General features: G+C 44.1%; 1 protein-coding gene across 1 annotated transcript; it reads right to left on the bottom strand.

Moving 5' to 3' along the window:
* Positions 1–1,451: 1,451 nt before the first annotated feature.
* Srd5a2 (steroid 5 alpha-reductase 2) lies at positions 1,452–24,658 on the bottom strand. The gene is made up of 5 exons (XM_021218520.1): positions 24,289–24,658; positions 12,826–12,989; positions 8,387–8,488; positions 5,219–5,369; positions 1,452–1,591 (listed from the first exon to the last, which is right to left on the bottom strand). The coding sequence occupies exons 1-5, from the start codon at positions 24,567–24,569 to the stop codon at positions 1,525–1,527; spliced, it is 765 nt and encodes a 254-aa protein (XP_021074179.1). The 5' UTR covers positions 24,570–24,658; the 3' UTR covers positions 1,452–1,524.
* Positions 24,659–24,859: the final 201 nt, after the last annotated feature.

Genomic DNA, 24,859 nt, shown 5'->3' on the forward strand with positions numbered 1-24,859 from the left:
TGGTTGGTTGGTTGGTTGGATGGATGGCTTGTTGGTTGGTTGGTTGGTTGGATGGATGGATGGCTTGTTGGTTGGTTGGTTGGTTGGTTGGTTGGTTGGTTGGTTGGTTGGTTGGTTGGTTGATTGGTTGGTTGGATGGTTGGTTGACTGGCTGGCTGGCTGGCTGGCTGGTTGGTTGGTTGGTTGGTTGGTTGGTTGGTTGGTTGGATGGATGGATGGCTTGTTGGTTGGTTGGTTGGTTGGTTGGTTGGTTGGTTGGATGGCTTGTTGGTTGGTTGGTTGGTTGGTTGGTTGGTTGGATGGTTGGTTGGTTGAGTGACTGGCTGGCTGGCTGGCTGGCTGGCTGGTTGGTTGGTTGGTTGGTTGGATGGATGGATGGCTTGTTTGTTGGTTGGTTGGTTGGATGGATGGCTTGTTGGTTGGTTGGTTGGTTGGTTGGTTGGATGGTTGGTTGACTCTGTTGGTTGGTTGGTTGGTTGGTTGGTTGGTTGGTTGGTTGGTTGGTTGGTTGGATGGATGGCTTGTTGGTTGGTTGGATGGATGGATGGACAGATGGACGGAGGGTTGGTTGGTTGGTTGGTTGGTTGATTGATTAAAACAAACATACAAAATAATTGGTTTTATTATGGCATTTTCATGCATACTTTATTTTTGCCAATCCTCCTCTCCTGATCACCTACGTTTCTCCTGCTACTTCCCTTCCTCCCTCTCTGCTTTCATGCCACACAAAGTTTATTTTCCTCTTCTTCCTTCTCCACAAGACCTCTTTTCCCCTTCTAATGATCTCCTTTCTAAATCAATGAACTATATGACCCACAACACACACATATGAACATATATATATATATGTATACACACACACATTAAAATCTAGAACCTGGATATGAAAAAATCATGCAGTATTTGTCTTTCTGAGTCAGGGTTAGATTGCTTAATATAATAATTTCCAGTTCTGCCCACTTAGCTACAAATGTTATAATTTCATTTTTCATTTTGTCAGCCCAAAGGTTTTGACTGCAGAACTTCCCAAAAGTGACAGGGAATAAGAAAACAGTCCTATCTTCAGATCATACATTGGAAAAAAAATAGAGAATGGGGAAGCTTCCTGACGGGATAGCTAAAAATAAAATGGCCCCTGTGAAGCCCTGAAAGGAAATTAGGTTAGAGCTCTTCAGGCAGACAGAAGGAGAGCTCTTGGAGCAGGCATGACTGTGTATGCCTCAAGCAACTGGAAGAACAGGAGGCCTATTAACATACATACACACACATATATATATATAGTATTATAGTATATATACTATATATACCATATATATAGTATTATATACTATAATATAGTATATATATACACTATATATAGTATTATATACTATAATACTATACATATATATATATATATATATATATATATATATATATATATATACTCAAGCAAGACTCTGTTCAGTTATAGTTTACAGTTTATAGTTTTCAGCAGCTGGGCAGTTTCTCCATAAAAGCTTTGTTCCTTAAAGTTGGGGTTGTTTAAAAGATGAATGGAATGAGGGCTTTCCTAGATTTGGGATAATCCTTAAACATCTTGAGGTAGAACCTGAGAAGACAAGAAAGGAAGGAATCATTATAAGTGCAACAGAGTAGTGGCCAACAGTTGAGTTACATCACCAACACAAGTCAACCTAGTTATTTAGCACCTGGTCATTCCTGGAGGCCATGTGCCCATCATGCACCCCCTTCTTACAGTCTGTTCCTTGTAAATGTTGGTAATTTGTGTCCAGATAAATACAAAGTAATATCCAGAGGTGGCGGTTACACAATCTTACATTCTTGCTACCACTCAAGTTTGCATTTAAAACCTGTTAAAGTGGTAGATTTTACAATATGTGTATTTCACCAGACTTTTTTTAATACACAAAAGGAAAGTACTCCTTTGAGCTCACTTTGCTGAAAACTACAGGAAGTCAAAGCCTCCCAAAACCTTTGGTGTGATAGTAGCAAGTCAGGAATGAAGATATCCAACTACTCTCTGGGTGGACCTGAGGCCTGCTCCCCAGGAGGAGATCCACATCTGGAACCCTAAAGCTGGTACAAAAGCTGGGGGGGGGGGTCATAGCCTGAGTGGGGACGTTACTGCAACTGTTTTGCTAAATGGAGAAGCTGTGCCCATCAAAGTGTTGTCTAATGACTCTGTTTATACCCACAGACCAGTGTCACTGTCAGCTTTGCTCAGAGAAGCTCCTTTTGGCAATGGGCAGCAATAACAGCAAAGACTCATAATGAGTCACAGTACTGAGAATCAGGAACTGCCGAGCGCCCAGGCATGAGTGGATCACCCTCTCCAAGGCTCGGGAACTGAAACTGGGGCAGGAGGAATGTGAATGGTGAGAGATGGAATGGAGTGAAGTAGACAGCCGGCTATAGAACATGACATCACCACCGCATTCCTGAGTTTACAGCCATTGGCATCGCCCACAGAAAACCTGCACAAGATTGAAACCTGTCACATAAAACCTGTCAATGTCCTGATGAGACCCTCCCCCTAGGACCCACAGGCAGGTAACCATAGCTAGAAGGAAGAAGTTCACAGGGACATCACCTCCTTGAGGATCTGTAGGCAGCTAATAGTTGCTGGGGGGGTGGGGTGGGAGATGTCTTCTTCCTTCTGTGGTGTGGCCACCAGTAAGGACACAATGCTCTTGTAAATAATTCCTTACCAAGGACCCTGAAACCAACTCTAATGAGGCTCACTCAGTCATGAAAGGTGTAAATCAATAAGACCAGCAGGAGGGCTCAGCAGTCAAAAGCACTTGTTGCACTTCTAGAGAACCCAAATTTGGTTCCCAGTATGCAGGTCCAATGGTTCCTAAATCCTTGCCTGTAACTCAGCTCCAGTATCTGATGCTTCTGAGTGTCCACAAACACACATGTGCATGCAAACACACACACACACACACACACACACACACAACACATGTAAATAAAAGTATACCTTTGAAAATAAGATAAAAACATATAAGAGCAAGAGGAAAACAAAATAGAAATAAAAGATGCTTATAATAAAAACACATTATAAATTATGAGAATGCCACGAGGCTCACTATTGTGTCTAACTAAACACTGGCTTACGACAAATAAAATTTACAAAAAGCGTGGACAAGGTTAACTGCAGAGAATCCGCAGCATCTTTTGAAAATATCCCTTCCTGGAGTTTGGGGATGCAACTATTGCCCTGGATCTCATTTTGCCTTCTAAAAGGTAGGTTGTGGTCCTAACACCCAACCCCTGAGGAGACAGTCTTATTTCGGAACAACAGTCATTTCATATGTAATAAAATAGCTCATACGGATGCAAGGTGGACCCTTCATTCCACAGATCTAAAAAGAGACATGAAGGACATACATGGGCTGAGAGAAGGCCCCAGAAACACTGGCAGAGATTGAAATGAGTCTACCCCGGCCATGGAGAACCAAGAACAGTGAGTCTCCACCAAAACTGAACAGAAAGAAGCAAGGCGGCAAACCATTCCAGAGAGCACAGCCCTGTCTGTCCCTTGAGGCCAAACCTCTGGTCTCCAGAGTTCTGAAAAGATAGATGATTTTTTTTTTCCCTTGCTCTAAGCCGTGCAGCTGGGGTCCTTTCCTGTGACAGCCTGAGGAAATTAATGCTGACCAAGTTGTCCTCTTAGCTGGTTGAAACTAATGGCCCTCGAGGCATAATAAAGACAAAATGCACTCTGCTAAAGTGCTTTCTTTGGGTTTGAACTGGAAGACAAAAGCGATCTTGTGTGCCAGAAGAGCCGGTCTGCCCTGCTTTGGCTTGAAAAGACCCTGTGTGCTCCGTCTCCCCGCCAATATTGCTTCAGGAGCACCTACACAAAGCCCTCTTGGTCCTAGTAAAAGAGACACCCCTGGCTCTCCCTCCGGGAGGAATATAACCAGATGGCCTCAATTTGATTTTGACATTGCACCAGCTGGAAACTTCTGGTGGAATTATTGACGGAGAACTCTGTCTATGCTCTTCAGAGACCCTCCATATACCAGGCAATGCCCTGACCCCTGTCATTCTTTTGCTGCCTCCTGAAGTGGGAGGGCTGTTGCCATGTCTCTCAAAGGCTGTGAACCTTGAAACCCTGTCCCTTTCGAGACAGGAAGTGATAGGACTCGGTCACAGGAGAAACTGCTGTTTTGCCTATTTCCAAACTGGTCTCAGTTTCTATTCAGAAGGAGCTTGTGCCTCATTTAATCCTGAAAAACTATTAGAAAAATCATTAGCCAGACAAAAACACTGAGGCGAGGCAGAAACACCGAGGAGAAAGATTGAGATGCGCTCAGCCCCGTCCATCACTCCATGTGTTCCTTCTTGGTCTCTAGGCATTCATCTTTCTACAAAAGTTACTCGAAGGTAAGCAGGTGACGCCCTATCACCTCCTACCTTGAGAGGGACGGGTTTCAGTGATCCCTAGCCCCTCTCTACCCCTGGCTAATGGATTTATGATGTGTTAGACCAACCCTCCAAGGGGGCGGGGTGACGGTGGGGGTGCGGCTTAATGGGACCTTAAATGCCTGCAGTTCCAACATGTACCAGCAGATGGAGCACTCGGGGCTCACCTGCTTTCCTTACTTGGTGACAGCTGGCAATGGTCTCCTCCCTGGAGAACAGACGCATCAAGAAATACAATGGAAGAGAACTGAACTGAGACGTGACATTTCTTTCACCTCTTAACCCATTATCTGAAGTTTCCAGCCAAGTGGTAATAAATCTTATTTGGAGACGAATACTACTATGTGGATGCAATGACAATGCATGACTTTGTGACACTATACACTGTCAACTTGACCTTGAGAAGGCAATCTGGTCACACCTGTGAGGGACTGTTTATATTAAGGATAGCCTCAGAGAAATTCCTGTGAAGGGTTGTCCTGATTAAGTCTATTGATGTGGGAAGACCCCCGTCTTAATTTTGGCAAGACTTATTTCCCCGATGAGGGACCCTGGACTGTCTAAATGAAGTGGGGCAAACAGAGCACGTAGCATGTGTGCATGGATTTGTTTTGCTTTCTACTTTTGACTATGAAGGCGATGTGACTGGCTGCTTCAAGTGCCAGTCACCTTGACGTGCATAGCCTAGAAGATCAAGCCAAACGGGCCCTTTCTTTGTTGTAAAACACTATCAGATCAATGGGAGACAAAACTAAGACAGGCCTCTGTGTTAAAGGTTTACCTGTGGTGGTAAAAAGCTTGCATCCCCAGGAAACAAAGTGTGAAAAATGCAAAAGCAAAGGCTGGAACAGACCAAGTGGCCAAAGCGTAGCCCATCCACTCAATAATCTCGCCCAGGAAATTGGCTCCAGACACATACGTAAACAAGCCACCTGTGTGCAGAAGAATCAGAAAAAAAAAAAAAAGACGGCATTCAGAACAGCGTTACCGTGACACTGCATCCCTGTGTCTCATTCCAAAACACACAAAGACAGGCAAAGGAATGGAAAGCGGGAGGCTCCCTCCACAGCCAGCGTTCAGAGGAAGCTTTGCAGAGATGCTGGGAAAACAGCCCCTTGCCTGGAGAATGTTCTGGAATCCTGAGGAGCGGCCCTATCTCCCGAGGGGCTACCTGCGGGGTTTCTTTACAATGGACCACCAGCTTCACGGAAGACAAGCAAGAGGTGCCAATGACCTGCTTTTTGTCTCGTTCTATGAAAGGATCTCTTCAGGCAGCTCCTTTCTAAACCTTTCCTGGCAAGGTCAAATGTCAACCGCTATGGTGCGCCCCAGCCCCATGAAGTGAGACGGCACAACATGTGTGAGAAATGATGTGATTCTTGTCTGACCCTCTCTCTGATTGTCCACTACCCGGCCCCCTACACTATACACTGTTCAAGTTGAAGGCAGAGAATATTTGGGTTGGAAAAGCTCGGCTGCCACTGAGATACCCCACAAGATATTTCCTCTCTCAGAACTATCTAGAAACCAAGCTATGTCCAATGACATTCAATATACCCACACTCAAACTTTATGAGCCATATTAAGCTAGGAAAGTTGTGACCAAAACAGCTTTTCTCCTTCTATAATTACATTACGATGTGCTCTTAAGTCATTCTCTCTCGGTCTCATAACTCGGTTGAAAACTGACCTTGGCAGTCTGGTTTTGTAAGAACTGTCTCTGCTCATCTTTCCTTAATTATTAAGCCCAAGTTTTAAAGTGTTGCTATGGTTGGAATGCGAGTGCTGCCCACAGATTCGTGTGTGGACACTTTGTCCCCAGCTGGTGGTACTGTTTCAGAGGGGTATAGAACCTTTCGGCCATGGGTCCTTGCTGGCAGGTGGAAGGCTATCAGGTGTGGATTAGAGAGAGAGCCGGCCTGGTTCCTGCCCAAGTTCTCCACTCTCTAACTGCTTTGGAGATCTAAGCAAGTCATCCCATATTCCTGCCACCAACGACAAGAACTCCCCTAGTGCAAGGCTTCCTTGCCTAAGCTTCCCCACCTTGACGCTGTGAGCTTCTGTCATTCTGTCCAGTACTTTGTCCCAGCTGTGCACAAGCTGGCACAAGGATCAAGCTTCTTCCTATTGTTTTTCTTAAGGATAACACTGTTCCCCTGCCGTTCTGCCCATGACACCTTTAACTGTGTGCAGGACCCTTGTCTATTGCAAAGGGTCTGATTAGCCATGAACCTCACGAACGGTCTCAGTTCTTCAGATGCCAAGGAGTCGATAATAATTACCCACTAATCACAAAAGCGTTGTCGTTATTAATCAGTAGTTGTCAGTCTACACCAACATCAAATAATCCAGAACATTTTTTCCTGCAAGCAAGGCCTTTGTTTATATCCGGAAGGATGGGAACCACTGTCCATTTGGTGAGTTGGTCGCCTGGTCTGATTTCTTGCCAAATATTTATTGGTCAGACTCTCGCTCCTACTTTCTTGGGACCGGGAACAGTTGCAAGTTTTCTATACCTTGATCTCCAAAGTAGCACAGGCATGTGCTGCACATAACATGTCCATCAACAGCAGACTGTACACACCATGGCAAGCCACTTAGACTGTAACAGACCTCGAATATCCGCCACTGAGGAACACCGCAGCCATCACAGGGTCAGCACCGCATGGTGTTCATCGTGTGAACGCCCAGGCCCAGTCATTACCATGCCTAAAGACACGAGTTCAATCCCCAGGACCCACATTAAAGCCAGGCACGGCGGTACATGCCTATATTCACACTGCTAAGAAAGCAGGAACAGGAGGATCCTGGGGGCTCTGTGGCCACCTGGCTGGATCAGCAAGTGCTAGGTTCAGGGAGAGACTACATCAACAGGAGAAGGTAAAAGTGAAACTGAAGGAGACACCCGACTTCACACTCACCTTCGTGTGGATACAGGCAAGCACCTACATATGTGCAAGACAAAATTCATAATTTAAAAAAATAATTTTAGGGGAGAAAGTACAGCATATGATTGCAAATAGTATTTAATCTTTGATTATTACATAGTTATATTAAGTGCCTATGTTATGGTTTATTATGCCAATCATTGTTACAACATAATTCTTCTGCTTAGAAAAAAAAGTGAACCGTAAGGCAAACCCATGCTGCTCTGGGAAACTTCCCATAGCCATGAAGGTAAAACACACAATGCTGATGACTGTAATCATATATAGGCCAAGGATGAGATCGGTTTGCCTTTTAGATTTTAGCAAAACTGTTTTTTTGTAATTCAAAATTTCAGGCTAGGCTGTACTCTATAGCCTAGGCGTGCTGTAGGCTGCCCGTGCAGGTGTGTGTAAGAAGAATACGATGTTCACATAACAGTGAAATCCTCAGCTGTGTTGCTGGCACAGGGAGGTAAATGGACAGGCTTAAATCCTAGGCTGTGACCTATTCCCCATTGCTTATATGCAAGCCTGGTGCCCTCTGTCACCTCAGGGGCACTATGATCTTCCTTCCCTGGGTGGGAGGGAAGTCTCTTGTAGTTCTCAGTCTCTGTCTCTGTCTCTCCGTGTGTGTGTGTGTGTGTGTGTGTGTGTGTGTGTGTGTGTAAAAGGCTAACCCTGAAATCACTGTATACTAAAGAATGACCTTAAACCCTTGGTCTTCCTACCTCCCCTCCTAAGTGTTGGGGTCATAGACGTGTGCACTATGCCTGGAGTGTTCCTGGAGATAGAACGCAGGGCTTGAAGCACGCTAGGCAAGCACCCTGCTGACTCAGCTACAGCCTCCGCCCTCTTGGAGCTTTCTTGGGTTCCATAGACGGGACAGAGTCTGCAGAGGAGGACAGATGGCAGACAAAGTGTACCCAGTAAATGGCTGTGCTGTCACAGACCCACCTCCTTTGTTCATCCCTGGGACGGGCTCCATTGGACAATGGGAACCTTGGTGTCAGGGGAGGTCTTACCTCGTGGGATCCTGTAGATGACTTCTCCGGGCTTCCTGAGCTGGCGCAGCATGCAGTCACTGTGGATGTTGATGCCCATTCCCAGAACAAAGAGGAAGACACCTTGGCAAAGAAGAAAGGAGGCATCTCAAAAGATTTGCTTTGACTTGGTATTTATCACACAAGATAGGTTGCTGGGGGATTATTTGTTTGCTTGTCTGTTTTGTTGTTGTTGTTTTTGGTTGGTTGGTTGGTTTGGGGTTTGGTTTGGGGTTTTGGGTATTTTATCGTTTTGTTCTTTTGGTTCATTTTGGTTTGGGTTTTAGTTTTGTTTTGGGGTTTTATTTGTTTGTTTTTCTCAGCAGAGGGTTTCCCTGTGTAGTCCCGGCTGCCCCAGATCTTACTCTGTAGACCAGGCTGGCCTCAAACTCATAGAGATCCACCTGCCTCTGCCTCCCAAGTGCTGGGACTAAAGGTGTGCACCACCACTGCCTGACTTTTTTCTTAAAATAAAGGAAGTGGTATTTAATTGCTAAATCTAAGAAAGGTACTCGGATAGGAACCAAGGTCTTCAGGGAGGAGAGGTTGTACTATTTCCTAGGGTAAAATGACAGCTCTCACATAGAACTGTGGCGGACAGAGATGGGAGGCAGACGGGAGGTGACAGCACTGTGTTATCTAGATAAGCCATTGTCGTAAATCAATGAGGAATGGTGAACACTTGGCTCGTTCACAATGGCCAACTGGCTGGCTCATCCAATGGCCAAGTCTACTCTCTTTTTCTTTGTCATGCCCTATTGTGAAAGTTGAAAGGCCACCATATGCATGGATGAAACTGTCTAAGAACAAACTTTATTGATAAAAAAAAATGACTCTGTATTCTTTGTAGTTAAATATAAATATTATGCTCAAGGCAGTGGTTTAATAAAATGAATGCTATTGGCAGGTAGAGGAACTACAGTCTTCTGAAAGTCATCTGTAAGTGCTAAGCTTGGGAGAAGTGGGATCTCATTTCTGTTTAATACTGTTGTAAAAATAATATTCATATATTTAGACTATTAGGCATTAATGGGCATTAACAGAGCAAATTACATATTCCTACCTCTCCAGATCACCACATTAAACACCTTGCTGCACATCCTTGCATTTTCACGTGATCTAACACCTTGCCATGTAACTTGCAAGCCATATTCCAGCTCCCCCAGATGTCCCCCAAATGCCTCTTATAGGTGGTTTGTATAAACCAAGGTCAGATAGAGCCACAGCTGGCTTCTGGTTGTTGTGTCCATTAGAACCTTTTTAATCTAGCCCAGACCTTTATTATTATCATTATTATTTCATTATTATTCAGAAGACTGACTTGAGAAAAGTAAACTCATTCCTCTGAGTGTTCCTTTTGCCAGATGCGACTAGACCATCTGCTCATGGCTCTATCTGCTGTATTTCCCGTGAACTGACTTAAGATGTTTTCAATGTGGTTACATTACCAGCTCTCTACATAAGGACTTAGCGTGTCTGTTCTCAAATTAGAAGATCTTCAGTACATTTTTCTCCTTTTCATTGTCTCGTGTGTGTGTGTGTGTGTGTGTGTGTGTGTGTGTGTGTGTGTGTGTGATACCTGTGTGAGTATATGGGGTCACAGGTGACTATGAGATGCCATAGGGAGCTGGAAACCAAATCCAAGCCCTCTGAAGTCGTGCTAAGTGTTCTTTATTACTAACCTGTCTCGCTAGCCTACAGTTAAGTATCAAAATGACGTCACCTGAGAGAAAAAAATCTCAGCCTACCCGCCCCTAGCTCTTTACTTTGAGGCACAATAGGAAAGTTTTATAACTCTAATACTCTTATCCCATTTACATACATTTTCTTTCTATTTCATTTTTACACAAAAATATCATTCCATACAAGTGTTCACATCTGTTTGCTTTGCGTCTTTAATTTTGCAAGACTTATTTTAATGTATGTACATGTATGTGTGTCCATGTCTGTGTATCACACAGATGCAGGTGTCTGCAGAAGCCAGAAGGCCAGAAAAGGGCCCAGAGCTTCTAAAGCTAGAGTCACAGGCAGTGGTGAGTCACCCAGCAAGGGTGCTGGGAGCTGAACTTGGGTCCTCTAGAAGGGTAGCAAGTGCTCTCACTGCTAAGAAATCTCCCCCGCCCGCAGTCACTTTTATTTAACCCAGAGACATTCCTTCTTTGCTGTTTGTTTCATTTCTTTGTTTTGTGGCCAGATGACACCTTACAAGGCATGTGTGGCAGTATTTGCAGAGTGAAACCTCTGGTGCTTTGTGAGTTTTCGGCTGTTCACTCTGACAAGCATGAAGAACAGGCTGAAGGGCACTATAGGGCAGGATTCTCAGAGCAGGGGTTGCTGACTGCAGACATCCAGCCTAGACATAACTATGGCTTAATGACTTGGTGTAAGCCAAAAGGTGATGTAGCTAGGGAGAGGAGAGTCCAGCAGGAGCTAGTGCTAAAGACAGCAGGAGTAGTGAGCCAAGAGGCAGACTGTGACTTGGGGCATTAATAAGGATCAAGCATGTGCTCTAGTGGCCTACTATTGTTTTACATGAGCCAAGATACTAAACAAAGAGCTCGAATATCCCAAACATCCAGGACCTAGATTCTCCTTACAAACAGGACAGGACGGGACCAGAGAAATGGCTCAGTCAGTAAAGTGGCTTGCAAGCATGAGGACCTGAGTTTCCTCCCTTCAAAAGCCCTCATGGTAACACACATTTGCCAACCCAGCAAAGGGGAAATAGAGAGAAGCAGATCCGTGGTACTCCCTGCCCTAAACATATAATATATGTACATATATGATAACATATGGTAATATTATATATAAAATAATATGTAATATATATTATATATCACATATATTATAATTATATATTGCATATATAGACATATAAACACCTCTAATTCCAGCAAGAGACCTTGTCTCAGAAAACATTGCAGACAGCTGTCCTGAGGAACAGCTCCCACAATTCATCTCTGGCCTCCATGTGCACCTGCATACAGATACACAGAAACATGCACACACACACACACACAAATAAAGTAGGGGGAAATTTTTATCGTATCTTTTATTACTTAAGATGACTTTTTAAATTTAAATATATTCTAATTAAGTTCTTTCCCTCCTCCAAGTTCCTCCAGACCCTCTCCCCCTCTCTACCCACCCAACTTTTTTAAGTTCTTTCTCAAAAAACAAAAACATACTACAACAACCCCCTCCTAAAATCAAGAAAACAACACCTCTGCCCCCCCCCAAAAAAAAACACCAAGCTGTAACCAAATGAAAGCACATACACACAGACAAAACAAAAACAAAAACAAAAACAAACAAAACTGTGGACTCTGTTGTATCTATTATATGTTGGTCAACTACTCCTGAATCTGAGGCCTGTCCTGGAGTGGTTGATATGTCTAGAGTCACTCCATTGGAGAAAAACGATTGTCCCTCTTCCAGCAGATGTGAACGACAGCTCAGTTGTTAACCTTTACCCTAGTGGCTAGATTGTCATCCATTCCTTCCTTCATTCATTTTAAATATAACAAAATATATAAAATATAAAATATAAGATATAATATATTCAGTATAATATATTATATAATATAAAGCAAAACTGTCTGTCACATTGAAGTTGGATGAAGCAAGCCATCAGGAGGTAAAGAGCCAAGAGAAGTCACAGGAATCAGAGACCCACTTGTTTACACGCTCAGGAATCCGTGGAAGCCATAAAATACACACAAAGGGCCTGGTGCAGACCCCTGTTGGCCCTGGGCTTGCTGCTTCGATCGCTGTGAGCTCATATGAGTTCTGCTTGTGCTGATTTAGAGCACCTTGGTTTCCTGGTGCCTCCGTCCCCTCTGGCGCTTACCCTCTTCCCACCTCCTCTTTCACGGAAAATAGAGGGCATTTTTAACTATCAAGTTCTTCAGTTGTCTCGGGTAAGGTGTTTTGGAAAGGTCTCTTTGAGGAGGAGTAAACTGGTAGAGAGATGAACAAAGCAAAAGGAAAGGGACAAGCATCAAAGCTCAGAGAGGCAGAACATTCTAGAAACACGCAGCGTCCTGGACAGAAGCGCGGAGACAGATCAGGCTTGACGGTTTGCATCCCGGGAGCAAGGCTTCTGCAGATAGCACAGAAAGCAGGGATAAGGGGAGCAAGAAAAACGGCTAAGTTGAAAAGACTGGGAACATTCGGTTTTTAATAAGCAGGGAAACCGGCTTCTTAGGCGTGGTAGAAATCTACCGGACCATTTTGAGACAGGTAATGGCAGTGTTTGAACAATCTCCCCGGCTGCCTTACAGGGAAAGACCAGAGTAGGGTTATGAGTGGGAAGGGAGATTGTGAGGAGGCCGCAGTAGCAGGATGAGAAGAGACAACTGTGACTGACACCGTGGGACTGGTGTTACCCGGGAAGGGATAGGAGACAGTCAGTCACTCACCGACGCTAAACCGCACGTCTGTGTACCACTCCTCGGGGTATTCGGCGCAATAAACCAGGTAGTAGGCTTGCAGGAGTCCGTTCCCTATGCAGAAGGCAGTGGCTCTCAGAAAGATCACCGCTGATAAAGGCCTTCCTCTGGTGAGCAATGAATAAATAAATGTCCTAGGAAGAAGAAAGTGATTAAGAGCCATTATTGAAGGAAGAAAGAAGGAAAGGGGAGGGGCTGGGAGCAAGCGGGGGGGGGGGGAAGCGGAGTAGAGAGAGAGGTCAAACCACAAAACAGGCCAAACAGATAACGATACTAAGTGTTGCGAACACTCTCCCATTAATTTTGGCCCAGTCAGTGACGTGTTTGACTTGCAAGCTTGAGGACCCAAACTCTTCCAGGAGTCTTAGGTGTGTAGACGAGCAAACACAAGAGAATGTGGATGGCTCTGTGGGATTTACAGAGGATGGGTCTTCGGAATAGAGAGCCGTATATTACTCCCATCCTCGTCCCTTTATCCCCATGCAACCAGAAGGGAAAAGGAAAAGAAATCCATAAACATAGAGAACAGTGGGGAGCCAGAAGTCCTAGGGAACAAATGTGGCTCTTAGGACATAAATGGCTTTGCTTTGGGAAGGTGGAAGCAATTCTAAACAGTATATATCTCAATGTTGAAAAAAAAAAAAAAAGATAAAAAATGACAAAGAGAGGGGAAGAGAGTCAGTTGGTTCAAGAGAATGCAAATCAACACCAGGGAGTTGGACACAATTTCCCCTTCAGGTCTGTATGGTTGGTGCTGTTTATCAACCTGACAAGAGTCTAGAATCCCCTGGAAGATAGGCCTTTACCATGCCTGTGAGAAACTATCTTGACTACATTACTCAATGTGGGAAGGTTCATCTTAATTGTGGTCAGGGCCATTCCGTGAGCTGGGAACCCAAACCGGGCATTAGCATGGATGCATTTACTCTTCACCGCTTCCTGACTATGGGTGTAAAGTGACCAGCTACTTCAAGTTCCCGCTGCCTTGATGACCTCACTGTGACTGACTGTACCCTGGAACGATGAGCCAGAATAAATCAAACCCTTCTCCCTTAAATTACTTTGTCAGAGTATTTTATCTGAAACTTTTATTATTATTTTGTGTATATGGGTATGTGTCTTAGTTAGGGTTTTACTGCTGTGAATAGACACCATGACCAAGACAACTCCTATAAGGACAACATTTAATTGGGTCTGGGGTACAGGTTCAGAGGTTCAGTCCATTATCACCAAGGCAGAAACATAGCAACATCCAGGCAGGTGTGGTACAGGAGGAGCTGAGAGTTCTACATCTTCATCTGAAGGCTGCTAGGATGAGGGTCTTAAGCACATGCCCACAGTGACACACCTACTCCAATAAGGCCACACCTCCTAATAGTACCACATCCTGAACCAATCATATACAAACCATCATAGTATGTGTATGTATATATGTGCACTCCCTGCATGCATGGCCCACAGAAGCCAGAAGAGGGCATTAGATCCCCTGGAAGTGGAGTTTTACAAGGTTGTGAGCCAACATGTGGGTGCTGGGAATTGAACCCAGGTCCCCTGGAGGATAGCCATTGCTCTTAGCCACTGAGCCATCTCTCTACCCTGAGTAGTTTTATTACAGCAATAGGAGAAAGTAACTGAGATAGCATCCTATGCACTACCTACCGTTTGTGGCTTTGTCCATGGCCTGGAACCATGTCTCTTTAATTTCTTCCTATACTGCTGGTGTCAATTTTAAATATTATATGCTCATTCGGATAGAGTCTGATAAGTATTCTATAAATGTGAGGCTTTCCTTCACCGCTAAGTACATGTTCACCGGGAGACGGAGGGGGGGGGTGATGACACTCTCGTTGCAAAGGGTTAACTGAAACTGCAGATCCAAATTAAACCCAAAGAGGAAAAAAAATTAGAAATAACACATCTTGTGTCACCAACTCATATTTAACTAAATCTTCTTCAAATATAAGTGCTATTGCTAAGATTATCAAGCCAATTGAAGACTCTTAGCTATATGAAATTTGAGACTTGATTGTCAATCAAAATAAATTCAAGTTCTGCAAATACATAGAAAACCTCCCTGTGTTGCACTTAGCTCTTCTATATAGTGACCTCGTGCCCTCTGTCATTCACCGTCCCATATCTCTGATTTATTTTACAACAGAACTGCTCTCCAGAGCAGCCCACACTTACCACCTCTTTGACATTTTTCTCCTCTATTGCCACTGTCCCCACACATGCAAGTCCTGGCAAGGTCATATTTCCAGACCAAGATCAGAGCCTCAGGCCTCTTCAGGCTGGGGAGACCCATCCCCCACTCCTGGAAATGGTGCCAGCAAGTGCAACATACTTCCTTGATTCTTCTGCTTCACTGTCTGTCCTGCTTTTCCTTTGTGGGGTTATTTTCAACCCTTTGTCCTCCAAATATTGGTGTCCCATGTCTCAGACATCTATGTGATGGCATCTCCTCAAATGATATGAAGTAGGGTCACTATGGTCTGATTGTGGTTTACCCTTGGTCCCCATGCATACCACTGGAGATGGCTTTAGGATTTAGGAATGTGTTTAGGTTTTGAGTGCTCTATCCTAGTGGACAGACGGATTCCTCTTCGGAAGGGTTTACAAGGGTGGCTGCTTGTTCTTGCCTTTCTAAGTTCTAGCATGTGGAACCACTACAAGAAGGTCCTTGCCAGATGTTACTGCCTTGATGCTGAGTCCCCCAGCCTCAGGAACTGTGAGGGCTAAATTCACACCCCTTACAAAGCGCTGTCCTAGAAGCACCAGCAAATTAAGGCAGGCATCTGCCTGATGGATCATTATTCACTCATGGACCACTCACTGGCAGTTCCATGCTACATGCTTCATGTCATGGATGTCATGAAGATTTCAGTCTTAACACACCCCAAACAAGATCCCTGATTCCCCATTCTCCCCAAACCTGTGCATCCTTAAGGCTTTCTCATCCCAATTCCAGTCTAAAGATATCTCTCTCCCTCTCCCTCTCCCTCTCCCTCTCCCTCTCCCTCTCCCTCCCTATCTTACTTATTCTTTCTCCTCCTTCCCTCTTATTTTTTGCTCTCCCCTGTACAAGTGTACACCCAAATCCTATGGACTCTAGCAAAGAATGCTGGTAGAAACTTAAAGAATTCAAAATTAATCACAGCATTTTACTTCTGGTTTATATTCATAATCTTTAGGTTTTTCTAGTACAGCCACCATTATGTGTTTGGATTTATGAACAATTAATTTTAATACTAATTCCTAGCAAGATGAAGATGCCCACTATAATTCTGAAGTAACAAACATCTTGATTTTCTTTCTTCTTATTTTCTGTTGCTCTACTGAACCTCTTTTTAATTTTCACCATACAATTTAGGTATTACACATAGATTTCTTATGGCATCCACACAAAAAGTCTCACCAGGGGCAACAGATGGATAAAACCTGAAACATCATAGATTATTTTTTTCTTTTCAATGCAATAGATAAGAGTGTAACACAAGGAACAAATATTCTTTGACCTGTTAAGTCAATAAAAATGCAACAAAAGAGTAAAAGATAAAATGAGTTATAACTGAGAACTACGTAGCCATTATTTTTTAAATTTATTTATTTATTTATTTATTATTTTCTTTATTTACATTTCAAATNCTCTCCCTCTCCCTCTCCCTCTCCCTCTTCCTCTCCCTCCCTACTTCCCTTCCATCCTCCTCCCTCCTTTCTTCTCTCTCCCTCCCTCTCCCTCTCCCCCCACCTCAGGTAAATTGATTAGCAAATGCCATCATCTCTATCTATCGTAGAACCTTACTTTCAAAACTCAGTCATATCTCACCCACTCCACAACCTTGAATTCAAATCTTCAGGAAACCACTGGGCATCTCTTATGTCACCATGTGCTATTTGGACGTTATAAAAATAAAATAATAAAGCATGCATTCTTTTGGACTTGGTTCCCTTTACCTACAATTATTTTGCCCCCTTTCCACACTGTAACATGTGCCAGAATTCCATTCTTTTTATTTCTTATGTAATGCTTCATTATATATTTATACCACAGTTTATTACTTTCACCGATTGACCAACATTTGAATTATTTCCAGTTCAGAGCTTCCCCCCAAAGGAGACACTGCAAATATTTCCACATAAGTCTTTCTATGAGTACATGCTTTCAATGAAGGCAGAGGATATCTAGAAATGAAATAACATGAACCCAAAAGCATGCAAGCACTTACTTTCTGGAGTTTATTTATTCAACACTTATTTTTTTCAACCACTATCTATTTTCAAACGTATTTATCATTTCACATTTCAATCGGCAATGTATGAATAGTATGGCTACACGCTCTTGTAGCCCACTTAGTAGCTTCCTAATGATATCATGGCTCAAGGTTCATTTTTCTAACTATTGCATGATGAGCATCTCTTTGTGTTCTTAATTGGCATTCTGCTATTTTCTTGAGTAAACTATGTATCTGTGTAACTTTCTCATTTTAAAAATGTAAGGTGTGAGGTCAATTATTAGAGAACTGTGTTTTGGACAAGCAGCACTAGAGCATCTAGCTATCCGTATGCAGAAGGAATTTTGATTCACACTTGTAACACTAGAGAAATCGGCCACTCAAAGATGAATCGTAGGCCTAAATGCAAAACCCCAAATGATACACTGTCTAGGAAGAAGCACAAGAGAGGACCCTTGCTACCGAAGCTTAGGCGAAGTCTCCTTAGAAGCAACAGCTAAGGCTCGTGGACAAACGGGGAAACTAGAGCAGCTAAGCAAAACGTCCCTGCTTTCAAAAGCTAGCTCGAGAACTAGAAAAGGAAACCACAAGCTGGGAGAAAAATACTTGCTTAGTACCCACCAGGCAAGATATTTGTGGTCAGTATATATAAATAACCTTAAAGTTTAGCAAGAAAACAATTGAATAGACTACTATTTAGATTTGTTTATGAAATATCTAACTTTAGGCATGCAAAAGGGCCTTCCCTGAGAGATGGGCACACAGAACAGGCAAATTTGGAAACACAGAAACAACAGTTACCTGTTGTTAAAACTGTGGTGGGAAACAGGGATCTAGAGGCTCTTCAAGGAGGTTCAAAAGAATAGGGACCCTGTTTTGTTCAAAGTATCCTGTTTTATAACAAAGGGTCGGCCTGGGCAATGTGGATCATATGTAATAGAACAATTTTAAAAATGGAAGAGTTTTGAAAACGGCCTAGAGTCTGACATGAGGCTTGAACCAGCTAGTAGGTCATAGGTACAGACAGCTAAATTAGAATTTAAAAAGTAGAAATACTGTCCAAGACTGGGTGTAGAGAATGCAGGGTGGTCCTAAGCCGGGGTCACCAGATGGGGCCCCTTTCATGGCAGAATATCGCCTTTCCACCCTCAGGTCTGGACAGAGCATCCTCTAGAGAGCAGATCCTGTGCCTTCCCAGGCCCCTCCGCTCCCCCACTGCTCCCCATGTACTCACTGAGGAGTAGCATAAGAAAGAACAATGAGGTGACCTGTGTAAATCATTAACATAATGCCCAGAACACCCAGAGCCCAATAAATAGTGGCGTCTCCACCCCCTCCTCCCAACCTCGCTTCCATAACCGAATGGAAGGCAAATTGCACTGCTGGCCCACATTCAGAGGGTTTTAAATTTTAGAGCTCCTGTGTTGGTCTGAGTATCATTAGAGACTCCTGGGTTGAGAACAGAAACGTTTGAAAAAAACCTGAGTCTGGACTTGAAGCTCCACCCTCCTACCCCACCCTACCCCACCCCATTAATACAGAAGCAAGATGCCACATCCTGGCAAAAGTCCTAAGATAGAAAATGCGTGTCTCCTGTGTAATAACAACAGAACAAAACAAATGTATGTCTCCCTCTCCAACTGTCCTTGGCCTATTATTCCTTGTGAGTTACTCAGTTGGCCAGTGTAAGGGCAGGATCTCTCAAAGCACAGTTTGAGCCCTTCCATCTTCTCAGAGTAAATATGACTTGCAGGAGTCCCCCAGTTGTCCAGCCATGGTTGCTACTGGTAGCCTGAAGATACAGTTAGAAGGCCCACCTGGTTCTGATTTTCTCACTTACCCCAAAACCTGCTTTGTCAGTAAGAAGTGTGATGAACTATCTCTTATTGCTCAGTTCCCACTTCTGTCCGGTAGACAACAGTGGAGCTGTTTGGGACCCCCTTCAAACACCAACAATCTACTCAAACATAGACAGGTCCCCCCACTCAGATCCTTTCATATTGATATCGCTACCACCCAAGTTTCCATCCAGACATAGTGGCAAGCATGCGCTGAGAGCCCTTACCTGGTTTTTCTCCAGGAGGTAAGCATCCAGCACTGTAGTTCTTTATGACTATCATAAGACATAGCATGTGTAGGGACAGTCAAGTAAAGGACAGGAGTTCAAGCCCTTCTTTTCCCTTCCTTGTCATGTAACTTGGTACCCATCACCTCGATGAATCTGGGTCCCTGTTTCCCATCTTTGCTTGTTCTCTTTCAGTGACCTACATTAGATTTAACACAAGCAAGGCTTGGTCCTCTCTGCCGTGCGTACCCGTGAATCAGGAACGCCCTGTCTTATTTACATTTTGGTAAGTATAGCTGTATATTTCTTCGAGTGTACTTACGATGTCAGCCCTTTTAAAAGGAAAAACTCCAGGAACCATGGTCTCCCCTGAGGGCATTCACATAAAGGAGCCAATAATTCTCAGAAAATGATATTTCCTACCAAGTCTCTAAATAAATGTAGCAAGCACTTTCTTAAGCTCACCCAACATTTTGCTATAGAGTTCAACCAAACTTTACTATAGAATTACCAGGGCCCTGAATGTAAACCTATACCACTCATTGTTTACTTAAGGGTTGCTAAATTGTGCCCAAGGACCAAATCTGGACCTCCACCTGGTTTTGCAAAGTTTTATTGGGACACAAGCACATACGCTCATTTGCTCACATAATATCCACCTCAGCTGCCTTCTGACACACCCCAAACAGGGGGCCGTCTATTGCAACAGAAGGACCAAAGAGCTGCAAAACCCAAAATAATTATGATCTGAATCTGACTTTCAAGTGTGCTGTGGTCAGGAATGGTCTACAATAATCACAGCGCTCAAGCGGCCTCAGCAGAAGTGTGAGCTACCTTAAGATTCTGTCTTAAAAATTAGAAATTAAAAAAATAAATAAAGCCTGCTGATTCTCGTTCTAAATACTGCAGCCCTGGCTGGCCTCAACCAGATCAGAATGATCTTAAACACCAAGAGATCTTCTTGCTTCTGCCTCCCAGATGCTAAGATTAAAGGCATGCACCACCTTACCCTGCTCCTTCTAACCTCTTGAGGGGAAAATCTTTTCTCTGTTTAAGTCATTTTACTCCTATTGAAGTTACCTGCAAATTTTCAAAAGGGTACCAGCTATGACAGATACTTAAGTACAGCACTGGCTACAGCATAAGAGACCAAGTGTTCTTGGGAAAGAGAATCCCAAAAGAGAATTTGGACAAAGAGCCATTCCAGGGTTGGCATGGAGGTCAGCAGGAGGTGAGACAGCTCTGCCTGCAATCAGCTTGGTAGAGGGGTTAGACAACATGCTTAGACAGCAGTCATTTCCATGTGGCTAAACACCCACCACAATAGACTCTGAAAAAAGTGACCTGGTCATGCAACTTCAGCGATAACGATTCCTCCGTGATTGCCAGCACTCCCACAATGCCATGTGTTGCTGCTGATCAGTGGAGCTCGCTCATCCATTCAGTGTCTGCTGTGTACCAACATTTTGCCCCAGGAGCACAGTGTGCAAAGAAATGACACAGAAGAAAAATAAGAGCCTGTCCTCGTAGGATTTATTCTAACGTGATACCCTTCTGCTAAGGGAAGTGGACCGAGCATTAACACCCACACCATAGAATAGCTTAAGGTACTGAACAGTCCCCAAGGGACACTTTGCAAAAGAACTTGAACCAAACCTGAACCTTTCATCCTCCTAAGAACTTCATTCTTGTTTCCAAGCCATTGAATCCTGAATCCTCCAGGAATATTTGTACCAGCAGCCTAAAGACTCTTCACAGAGTTCTAACTTCTGGAATTATTTTTTTATTTTTTATTTTTTTCCTTCAGTGCTTCTATTTGAATTCAGAACTTCACAAATTCCAAGCCAGAGCTCAATGACTAAGCTAGCTACTGAAATGAATTTAGGTGCAAAATGCACAGCTTTTTCATCTAACCTATCTATAAGCACTTGGGAGGCAGAGGCAGGTGGATTTCTGAGTTTGAGGCCAGCCTGGTCTACAGAGTAAGTTCCAGGACAGCCAGGACTCTACAGAGAAATCCTGTCTCAAAAAACAAACAAACAAAAAAAAAAAAGAGTCAAGATAGTTGTTCAGCTTACGTCTTTTAGCTGAGGTTAAATACAAAACAGACACTAGGAAAATATGCTCTAAGGATGTGTAATAATGTAAAGAAATACATATTGTAAAATGTTAGCAAGTCTCCAAGGATGGGTCAGTAGGTTAAAATGCTTGCAGCATAAGCCTTATACCCTGAGTTTGTATCTTATGAACCCACATAAAAAGCCAATGCAGTAATTTCTGTAATCAGAACCCTACCTTAAGATGAGGTGGGGACAGAATTGCTTACACATTCTTGGCCCGGCTAGCCTGGAGTATGCTTTGCAAGAAACACACACACACACACACACACCATTAATTTTAAAAGTTCCAAAATGTTAATCAGGCAGGACTATATATTTCAACAGAAAAAGCTTATGTGAAATAGTGTTAACACCTATAAAGGATGATGGACATGGGTTTTTTTACATGAATGACGTTCTTACATATCAAAAGCGTACCTCTACTCTTCTAATGTCCAGTCTTGGTTTGGGCAAGCATCCACTGCCTGGTGTGACTAAACCAAGAATGGTGTGAAGCCTATGGCTTTTAAAAATCGAGCAAAAGTCTGCCACTGTGGTGAGAGCCCGAGTGTCAGCTCTGGATCTCCAAACCACCGGGTGACTGGGGCAGCTTACTGAACATAGCCTGCCTTTGGTTCCGGTGTCCCATCTGCAGAATGGCGGTGACTGCAGTCCCCACCTAACCAATGATGGCGGTGACTGCAGTCCCCACCTAATAACCCACCTTATACCAATTTATTGGTATAAGGACCAATAAATACCTACATCACATGGACTATTTGCTGCAGAGTCTAATATCTAGGAAGTGCTCGGGGGCCTCAGAAGAAGAGCAGAAACATGGGTGGAAAAGTCCACAAGCATCCTATCTTGGTGAGTTAGGACAAGTAAGTCGGGAAGCAAATCTGTCTCAGACAGAATCACTCCCCAAACTCTTTAATAATGCATTTAAAGTTCCTCTGAAGATGAGGGACAACATGTCCATATTTGTTTTATAGACGATTGCTTCCTCGTTTATTTTAAAGGGCACTGGTCATATTTTTGTTGCACAAAAAGCCTTTGTTTTTTTTTTAATCTAAAAAATGATATTCATAGGGTTTTCAGAAAACATGCATCGTTTTTCTATATGAAATGGGCTCACTTAAAAAAAAAAAAAAAAAAAAGACTTTATAGCCAGACTGTGGTGGCATATGCCTTTAATACCAGCACTATAGAGGCAGGGACAGGAGGTTCTTGGACAGGAGGTTCTTATTCGTCAAGCCCAGGCTAGTAAGGGCTACATAGTGAAACCCTGCCTAAAAACAAAAGTGTCTGTAAAGCTGACAGTAGTATATTTGGAGATAAGAATAGATGTCCAGGGGCTGGAGAGATGGCTCAGTGGTTAAGAGCACTGACTACTCTTCCAGAAGTCTTGAGTTCAATTCCCAGCAACCACATGGTGGCTCACAACCACCTGTAATGGGATCTCATGCATTCTTCTGGTGTGTGTATGAAGGCAACTACAGTGTACTCATATAAATAAAATAAATCTTTAAAAAAAGACTAGATGTCCATAAAATCTCATTTTCTTGTCCAATATCTAATTCCAAACAAGCAAAATCAAATGCTTGCCTGTTTAATCTTTGCACCCTGGATCCTTCTTTCTGTACATCTGTATCAAATAAAATGATAACTACCCTGGGACTTGGTACACAAGAGGCTTTTTGTAAATATTTATTGGATAAATAACACATAAATGTATTATTACTTGTCAATACTTACCTTTTTTAACAGATGAGAATTTCGTATTAACACTGCATGATTACTAAATATTGACCAAAAAAGATCCTCTGGATGGGGGCTAAGAAAGGTAGGTTGACATTAGTATTTCTGGCTCTTCCTTTCCTAGAAATAGTTAATTGAGAGAAAATTCTGCCTTAGGTCCCCGTAGGCTTCCCCCCCCCCTTTTAAATCTAATTTCTTATCTAAATTGACCTGATCTTCCGACCCGAGGGAGGAATTGTCCACACAGTCACCCTCTGGCAGCCCATCGCTGCTCAAGCTCCCTCCTGTTAGTTACTTGTGTGGAGAATCTATCTAGGACTGGGGGCCTGGAATGGAAGGTATTCATTGGGAATTAGCTGGTAATCCTGACAGATATCAGGGGTGTCACCTTCAGTTACATAACCTTTCTGGAGCCTTGGTTTCTTTGACTGTTCAGTGGGCATATCAAGGACATCTCCCACTTTTACAGTGAACACAAACAAGAGGACAGATGCTAACAGGTCGCAGAGGCGCTTCAGCGGTCCGCCTGCTTACCCTGGGGTCTCTTCTGGAGATTGCACAATCTTTGGACTCTCGGTATCTCTTCAATCGCTTTCCTGTCTTTTCCTCCCACACCAAAAAGGCAAATTTCTGAACTCAGAATTTTTCATCTAGAACGCTTGAGCTCTCGGTCAGCTTTGTCTGGCTCAGTTTTAAGTCCTGAAGGACTTGGAAAGGTAAATCAATTGTCAGTGAGCTCAGCTTCTTAGGGGTCTTGTCTAAGCAGAATCCCCATCTAACCTCTTCTCGTCTATAGATGGGAGGTGGACTCTGCCCACTTCCTTCCTCGATCACACAAAGACCAAACTGACCAGAAGAACTTCTGAGAGTTCCAGAGCTTATCACCCACCCACCCCACCCCACCCCACCCCCGAGTCCCTGAACCAACCGGATCTGGCATTACCAGAGAAAGGTGAGGTCTAGGAGGCAGAGCAAGGTGCACAGTTGGAGAGGGAAGGACCCTGGCCAATGGCATCTGCCCAAACTGAGTTCCCCAGCTTCACCCACCCATCCTCGCAGCTAACGGAGCATCCGAGGGGCGCCCAGGGGACATCGAAGGCGTCTCCTGTCTCGCTGGTGCTTCCCAACCCTGGGGATTCCAGCCTGAAGTCTCCGCCTGGAGCTCCAAATCTGCCTCATTCAGCGCTCCTCCCCACTCTTCGCGCTGCCCCTCGACGTTAGTCCGTGCGCTGGAGCCGAGCAGGGAGCTATGCTCTGTGGAGAAAAAAACGCTAACCTGTGGAAGTAATGTGCGGAGAAGAGACCCAGCAGCACATTCCCCGGCGGTCCAAAGAGGGAGCGCGGTTGCCAAGCGAGCATCCCTACCGACACCACAAAGGAAGGCAGCTCCTGCAGGAACCAGGCTATACGTGCGGGCAAGAGGGGAACTCCCGACGACACACTCTTGCTGTGTTTCCCGTAACTGGCGGGTTTCCCAAAGCACAGGACCAGGGTCCCCATGGTGGCTAATGTGGCGCTACCTGCCAGCACCGGGACCTGATGGCACACAATCGGCATCTCGCCTGTGTTCACAGCTGGTAGCTGCTGCGCGCATGGTGGAGAGCGCGGGCCCCTTTATGGAGCGCCAGACGCCACCCCGTGTCCGCCCCTCGGACCAGGGTTCCCTCCCCATTCTATCCCACCCCCCTCCTGCGTGCCTTCCACCTTGGCGCAGCCCGCCCTGGCTCTGCTTAGCAGCAATGCCCATCTCTCCCGTCTGGCTTTTTGGGCTGCAGCTGGGACACAGAACTGAAACTTTTGTAGAGCCAGAAAGTGTTTGGGGGGAGGGGGAGGGAGTTTCCATCTCC

This window comes from Mus pahari, chromosome 18 (genome assembly GCF_900095145.1).
Source record: "Mus pahari chromosome 18, PAHARI_EIJ_v1.1, whole genome shotgun sequence".
Classification (NCBI taxonomy): Eukaryota; Metazoa; Chordata; class Mammalia; order Rodentia; family Muridae; genus Mus; species Mus pahari.

Bases quoted from the DNA above. Each gene is read 5' to 3' on its own strand.
- Srd5a2 (XM_021218520.1), bottom strand. From the start codon at position 24,569: ATGCCGATTGTGTGCCATCAGGTCCCGGTGCTGGCAGGTAGCGCCACA. The intron at 12,990-24,288 runs GTTAGCGTTTTT...TCTTCTTCCTAG, and splicing joins TCCGCACATTACTTCCACAG to GACATTTATTTATTCATTGC. The intron at 8,489-12,825 runs GTGAGTGACTGA...TTCTTTGCCAAG, and splicing joins AGACGTGCGGTTTAGCGTCG to GTGTCTTCCTCTTTGTTCTG.